Raw genomic sequence first — 8,043 nt, forward strand, 5'->3', positions numbered from 1 at the left:
AATGGCTGCCTTCCAACACCCGAATGGCTGCTATCCAGCACACCTTGCTGCAATAGAGACCCGGGTTCGATCCCGACTACGGGTGCTGACTGTACGGAGTTTGCACGTTCCCCCTTTCTCCCCCGCTGCGCCACCGTGCCGCCTCTTGAACCTCATGTGTTAACGAGGAAGCTTCTAACTAGCGAAGCCCTGCATTTTATATTACTAACGTCTTGCGAACAAGTTACAAAACGTGAGTGAAGGGTGGGCTGAAATGTCAAAGATGGGCTGAACGGCCTCGGGCTGCGTCAGGATTTAAACCAATGACAAATGCTGTTTGCTTGTGTGTGAAGAGATGTGCATGATAAAAGTTCATTATTCCTGTGATGCAGGATGCTGGGAAAGTGGGCTGAAGAATGGTCGATGGAGGTTAATGCAGATTATGGAGGTCAATAAAGATAAGTGCAAAGTGTTACATTTTGGAAAGTCAAACCAGGATGGGACCTTCAAAGTGAATGGTAGCACCATAGGGAGTGTTGTAGAGAAGACGGATCTAGGAGTGCAGATACATAGTTTCCAGAAGGTTACATCGCAGGGTGGTCAAGGAGGCCTTCAATACATTAACTGGGTTCAATCCTGACCTCGGTTGCTGTCAGTGTGGAGTTTGCACCTTCTTCCTGTGACCACGTGAGTTTCCTCCAGGTGCTCCGGTTTCCTCCTACATCCCACAAGACGTGCAGGTTTGCTGGTTAATTGGCCTCTGGAAATTGCCCCAAGTACGTTGGGAGTGGATACAAACATGGAACTAGTGCGTGAATGGGTAATTGGTGATTGGTGTGGACTCTGTGGGATGAATGGGCTGTTTCTCTTTAAAATGAATGTGCTCATTGCAATCGGAATAGAGAGGCAAAATATGACTGCACTCTTCAACTATTTATCACTACTGATCAGAGATGCATACCCGGGCAATGTAAGAGTCCTACAGTGTGGAGACCGGCCCTTTGGCCCAACTTGCCCAAGCTGACCAGCATGCCCCATCTGCACTAGTCCCACCTGCCTGTGTCTGGCCCATGTCCCTCTAAACCTATCCTATCCATACACCTGTTCAAATGTTTTTTAAACATTGTGATAGAACCTGCCTCAAGCACCACCTCTGGCAGTTTGCTCCTTATATTACCTCCCTTTGTATTAAAAAAAAAATCAACTTCAGGTTCCTATTAAATCTTAACCCTCTCTCCTTAAACTTATGCCCTCTGGTTCTTGATTCCCCTAGTCTGGGTAAAAGACTCTGAGCATTTATCCAATCTATTCCTCTCATGTCCTTATGCACTTCTGTAACATCACCCCTCATCCTCCTACGCTTCGAGGGATAAAGTCCTAGCCTGCTCAAGTCCCTATCAATCAGGATCTTGTCCGGGCAACATCCTCATAAATCTGCTCTGCACCCTCTCCAGTTTAAAGGCAACATCCTCGTAAATCTTTAAGTTTAGTTTAGTATAGTTTAGAGATACAGCGCGGAAACAGACCCAGCGGCCCACCGAGCCCGTGCCGACTGGCGATCCCCGCACGCTAACGTTATCCTACACACACACTAGGGACAATTTACAATGACACCAAGCCAATTAACCTACAAACCTGCACGTCTTTGGGAGGAAGCAGGTTCACCCGGGGAAAAGCCACGCAGGTCGTGGGGAGAACGTACGAACTCTGTACAGACAGCACCGAAAGTCAGGATCGAAACCGGGTTCCTGGCGCTGTAAGGCAGCAATTCTAGGGCGATCACGGTGGCGCAGCGGTAATGTTCCTGCCTTACAGTGAATGCAGCGCCGGAGACCCGGGTTCGATCCCGACTACGGGTGCTGTCTGTATGGAGTTTGTACGTTCTCCCCGTGACCTGCGCAGGTTTTCTCTGAGGTTTTCGGTTTCCTCCCACACTCCAAAGACGTACAGGTTTGTAGGTTGCTTGGCTTGGTAAATGTCCACAGTGGTTGTAGGATCGTGTTAATGTGCGGGGATCGCTGGTCGACGTGGGCCGAAGGGCCTGTTTCTGTGCTGTAACTCTAAACAAAACAACTGCTGGACACTGTGCCATCATTCCCTGCGGTCTAACTAGATTAATGGCAAAACCCTTGTAGATCCCTTCATCTTTCCAGCTTAAATGTATTTGAGTGCATTGTTGATTCTTCCCGAGTCTCTCTGAGACACTGTTAATGTGTCATTCATTTCCAGGGCCTTATAGTTGAATTGCTCGGCAGGCGGGTCCTCATCATCGGTGGCTATTGCCTCATGGTAATGTGCTATGCCGTAATAACCATTACACTAACCTACCAGGTAAGAAGGCTCGTCTATTGGTTCAGATTCCAACCTCCCTTCCAGATATACCTCACGCCCCCTCGGCAAGGCCAGCAGCATAATCAAGGATGAGTCTCACCCTTGCCACTCCCTCTCCTCCTCTCTCCCATCAAGGGGGGATGTGCAGGCTGTGGCAGTGAGCATGTGCAAGGGGGCATGTGCAGGCCGTGGCAGTGCGCATGTGCAGGGCAGCCGGCTGTGCTGGCGGATGAGGAACGGCCGGAGAGCGGAGACTCGGTGGCCCGGACACGGATGGCTGGTGGAGTCCAAAGACTATAGAGGAGCACGGAGAGTGACAGAGAGAGAGAAATAGAGAGGGGGGGTCAAGCCAGGCAAAATGACGCGGCTTTTAGGTTGCCTGGCAGGACTTTAGCTGGCCATTGGCAACCGAGCAAATTTATAGGTCAAATGGAAGGAATTTAGTGTTCAATTGCATTAAAGTCAATTAATCGGCTTTTCGAGTGCGGTTCCATGTACGGATTCGTGGTTTAGAGAACGTTCACATTGCGCTAGTTTAATTTCAGCCCTGAAGCCTGTGATAGAATAAACCTAAACCTGTACCTGAATATAAATCCCTGCAAGAAACATAAATGTCTTATTGCGAGTCAGAAACTCTCACCCTAACCACCTGTTCTTTACCTATTGATATTATTGCTTTTATAACCATTTTCTATAACGTGAGGTGTCGTAGTGATGACCTGTATATGACAAATATCAACATTAATCAATCCCAATCAACCCCATTACGTCATCATTTTCATGAGCCACCATGTCCATCCCATAAACCACTGACGTCAACAATTCATAGATAGTGTGGGAGAGAATTTAGTGTTCTAGCAGTACCCTGAATCTGGCTTTGTTGTGGCCCAACTCAGATAGGCACAGACACAAGATAAAACATGGGTGACACGGTGGTGCAGCAGTAGAGTTGCTGCCTCACAGGGCCAGAGAGCCGGGTGCTTTCTGTGCGGAGTTTGTACATGCTCCTGTTTCCAGGTTAATTGGTTTCGGTAAAGAGTGTAAATGGACCCTAGTGTGTGTAATTGTGCTATTGTGTGGGAATCGCTGGTCAGTGCGGACTCGGTGGGCCAAAGGGCCTGTTTCTGCGCTGTATCTCTAAACTAAAAATAAACATCCAATATAGATTGGGATCCCCGACTCAAACCTGTGCAGAGATTCTCCAGTATCACGTTGCATGATCTGCCTTTGACTTGATTTGACATTTGTGTTTGCAGGATTCCTATTTCTTGGTGCCCTATATGACAATGACGTTTTTGTTTATATTTATTCTGAGCTTTGGCCTGGGACCAGGTAAGTATATTTATATTAAACCTCGTTAAAAAGTGTTGACATACAATTGTTCCCGTTTGATAACTTTGGGTCATCTACCTTTTATTCTCCATCAGTTTGATTCTGCAGTCCATTTAATATCTCCAGCAGATGTCCTTGTGTATCTGACTACATCTCTGAAATCGGTCTTGTTCAATTATCAATATGGTACTTACAGTATGATACAATATTATATTAGCAAAATGGGGGCACGATGGGGCAGCGGTGGAGCTACTGCCTTACAGCGCCAGAGACCCGGGTTTGATCCCAACTACGGGCGCGGTCTGTACGGAGTTTGTACCTTCTCCCCGTGACCCACGTGGGTTTTCTCCGAGGTCTTCAGTTTCCTCCCACACTCCCAAGACGTACGGGTTTGTAGGCTAATTGGTTCCTAGTGTGTGTATAGGAGAGTGTTGGTGTGCGGGGATCGCTGGTCGGCGCAGACACGAAGGGCCGAAGGGCCTGTTTCCACGCTGCATCTCTGAACTAAACTGTAAATTAAACTAAACAACTTCAAATAATCTGTGTTCATTTTCAAGAATGTCGGGGTGTCTCAGAGTCCGCTTGTTATTAAGTTCCCAATCCCACTGGAGCTGAGGTTTAGGATTTAGAAGCAACATCTTGTTTATATGCACCACAGTGCTTCAGCTAGTGGGCGACACAGTGGCTCAATTGAAGGAGCCACTGCTTCACAGTGCCAGAACCCTGGGTTCAAACCCGACCCCTGGTGCTGTGTGTGTGTGTGTGTGTGTGTAGTTTCACATATACTAGGCCTCCACAGCCTAATGAATTCCACAAATTCACCAAACCCTCTGTAAAGAAATTCCTCCTCATCTCCTTTCTAATGGTACGTCTTTTTATTCTGAGGCTGTGGCCTCTGGTCCTAGACTCTCCCACTAGTGGTGACATCCTCTCCACACCCACTCTATCCAGGCCTTTCACTATTTGGTAAGTTTCAATGAGGTCCTCCCCCCCCTCCTCAGCCTTCGAAACTCCAGCGACTACAGGCCCAGTGCCATCAAACGCTCATCATTTGTTAACCCAGCCATGTATGGGATAATTCTTGTAAACCTCCTCTGCACCCTCTCCAAAGCCAGCACACCCTTCCTCGGATATGGACTACTCACAATACCCCAAATGCGATCTGACCAGTGCCTTATAAAGCCTCAGCATTACATCCCTGTTTTTATATTCTAGCCCTCTCAAAACAAATGCTGGCATTGCATTTGCCTTCCTTACTACCGATTCGACTTGCAAATTGACGCTTTGTGAATCCTGCACCAGCACGTGTGTGAATGGGCGATCGATGGGCGGTGTGGACTCAGTGGGCCGAATCTCCAAACTAAACTAATCCCGTGATATGCTTTCCCCATACTGCGTGGAGTCTGGAATTCAATGTAAACTGGTCCCACCTGGATTCCTCCTGTAGCTCTTGGTTCCCTGAACGCCTGGTTATAATGGGGACACGAGGGAACGGTGGCTCTTCACTGAGGGTCTCCAGCAATGTAAAGCCAGGTCAATACGTCTTGGAGACTGGGGGGGGGGGGAAATCTAAATGTGCTTCACTGAAGATAGACACAAAATGCTGGAGTAACTCAGCGGGACTGGCAGCATCTCTGGGGAGAAGGAATGGGTGACGTTTCGACACGTTTCTGAGTTACTCCAGCATTTTGTGTCTACTGTCGATTTAAACCAGCATCTGCAGTTCCTTCCCACATGTGCGCTTCACCCAGTCGCTTGTCTGTCTCCAGGGGTGACCACCACAGTGACGGGGGAGCTGTTCACACAGATGGCCCGGCCAGCAGCCTACATGGCCAGTGGCGCCATTAGCTGGCTCAGCCTCTTCCTCGTCAGTGCGACCTTCCCCCTGATTGTGGTAAGTTGCTGTTAGCCCAGTGAACCCAATGCATCCCCCATCCCCACCAACGTTCCACCCACCCAACCCGTGTAGTGAGGAAGGGGGGGGGGGGGGGGCGGACTTGCCTCTGCCCTCTGTCCCAACCATTGTCTGACCTCAGCCCCATGCGGAACAAAGGTGGACGGGCGAGGAGTGGGACATGGCTGGAAGCCCCGCAACAGCCTGGGACTGGCCTGGGACAGGCACCGCCCGTTAGAACAGGAGCGCCAAAACATGCGGGGCCCAGTAGACTGTACACTCGCTAATGTTCACAAGTTCACACGTCATAGGAGTAGAATTAGGCCATTCGGCCCATCGGCCACTCTGCCGTTCAATCCTGGCTGATCTCTGCCTCCTAATCCCATTTTCTTGCCTTTGCCTCATAACCCTTGACACCCGTTCTAATCAAAGATTTGTCTATCTCTGTCTTACAAATATCCACTGACTTGGCCTCCACAGCCCTCTGAGGCAATGAGTTCCACAGATTAACCTCACTCTGACTAAAGAAGTTCCTCCTCGCCTCCCTTCTAAAAGAGCGCCCTTTAATTCTGAAGCTTTGACCTCTGGTCCTAGACTCTCCCACCAGTGGAAACACCCTTTCCACATCCACTCGCTCTATGCCTTTCGTTATTCTGTAAGTTTCAATGAGGTTCCCCCTCAACCTTCTAAGCTCCAGCGAGTAGAGGCCCAGTGCTGTCAAATGCTCATCATATGCTAACCCCCACATTCCTGGAATCATTCTTGTTATCGTCCTCTGGACCCTCTCCAGAGCCAGCACATCCTTCAGGGATCATGGGGTCTGGCAATATTCTGCTGGATTGTTTGTAAGATAAAGAATTTCACTGTGTTAACACTCAGTACAGAGAATATTTACGAGGATGTGCAGAGAAGATTTACCAGGATGTTGCCAGGACCCGAGGGCCCTGAGTTATGGGGAGAGGTTGAGCAGGCTCGGACTCCATTCGTTGGAGCGCAGGAGGATGAGGGGTGATCTTATAGAGGTGCACAAAATCATGGGAGGATTAGATCAGGTAAACACAAGGAATCTCTTGCTCAGAGTAGGGGGATTGAAAACCAGTGGACAAGGGTTTAAGGTGAGGGGGGGGAAATGTTTTATAGGAGATTGATCCCTGGGATGGCGGGACTGTCATATGAGGAAAGATTGAAAAGACTTGTATTCACTGGAGTTTAGAAGGATGAGGGGATTTCTTATAGAAACATATAAAATTATAAAAGGACTGGACAAGCTAGATCCTGGAAAAATGTTCCCAATGTTGGGTGAGTCCAGAACAAGGGCCACAGTCTTAGAATAAAAGGGGAGGTCGTTTAAGACTGAGGTGAGGAAAAACCTTTTCACCCAGAGAGTTGTGAATTTATGGAATTCCCTGCCACAGAGGGCAGTGGAGGCCAAGTCACTGGATGGATTTCAGAGAGAGTTAGATAGAGCTCTAGGGGCTAGTGGAGTCGAGGGATATGGGGAGAAGGCAGGTACGGGTTATTGATAGGGGACGATCAGCCATGATCACAATGAATCTGGCTCGAAGGGGCGAATGGCCTCCTCCTGCACCTATTTTCTATGTTTCTACTAGAAACTTTCTAGGAACCTGAAGGGTAAATTTTTCACACATTGTGTCAGAGGAGGTCATTGAGGCAGGGACTATTGCATCATTTAAGAAACATTTTGACAGGTACATGAATAGGACGGGTTTAGAGGGATATGGGCCGAATGCAGGCAAGTGGGACTTATATAGCTGGGACGTGTTGGTCGGTGTGGGCAAGTTGGGCTGAAGGGCCAGTTTCCACGCTGTCTAACTCTATGACTATGTGACAATAACAACACCGTTGAACCATTGTCTTTGTTGCCAGGAGACCATGCAGCACTATTGCTTCATCATCTTCCTCTTCGCGTGCCTCCTTGTCACGCTGTTTGTCTACGTGGTCGTACCCGAGACTAAGAACAAGACCTTCATGGAGATCGAGAAGGAATTTTGGGCTCGGAACTTGCGGTGCGGGTTACCGATTGCGCCTGCAGGTGTGCCGTTGGCCGTTGTGAGGAAACCTTGATGTTGTTGCCGGCGGCCATCTTGGTTTGAGGTGGGACTGCAGGGCCGGATGCAGCTTGTTCCAGTGACCAGCGGCGGTAGATGTCTCATGGCCACGCCACGTGTTTTGGAACAGCTTTGTTTGTTAGGTTCGCAGTTAAAAAACAGAACAATTTCAGCCTTTTTCTAAACCTGATTATATCCTTGCTACAGTAGTGCCTCTTCCGACTAGAGTCTTCCTGCTCCACAGATGAGGTGCTTCGTCATCTGCTGAGTGTTGATAGCAGTAGATCTCAAACTTTTGATTGGACTAAAGTACATAATAATAATTTAATGTGGCGATTAGATAAAATAGTCTTCCTTGTTTCTCCTGCACCGTTACTTTGCATGCACCAACCGCTTTCAGCATTGATTCCAGTCAGGAACAATTCCAATAAGGTGGGG

General features: G+C 48.6%; 1 protein-coding gene across 1 annotated transcript in view; it reads left to right on the forward strand.

Annotated features, from left to right (window-relative positions):
- slc2a11b (solute carrier family 2 member 11b) overlaps positions 1–8,043 on the forward strand; it is a 40,798-nt gene extending 32,755 nt beyond the window's left edge. The window contains exons 9-12 of the mRNA XM_055655234.1: positions 2,209–2,310; positions 3,567–3,642; positions 5,412–5,536; positions 7,424–8,043. Of these exons, the coding sequence (XP_055511209.1) occupies positions 2,209–2,310; positions 3,567–3,642; positions 5,412–5,536; positions 7,424–7,621 (501 nt within the window). The 3' untranslated portion in view covers positions 7,622–8,043. The remainder of the gene's footprint in view (positions 1–2,208; positions 2,311–3,566; positions 3,643–5,411; positions 5,537–7,423) is intronic.

The sequence above is a fragment of the Leucoraja erinacea genome, chromosome 25 (genome assembly GCF_028641065.1).
Source record: "Leucoraja erinacea ecotype New England chromosome 25, Leri_hhj_1, whole genome shotgun sequence".
NCBI classification, from domain to species: domain Eukaryota; kingdom Metazoa; phylum Chordata; class Chondrichthyes; order Rajiformes; family Rajidae; genus Leucoraja; species Leucoraja erinaceus.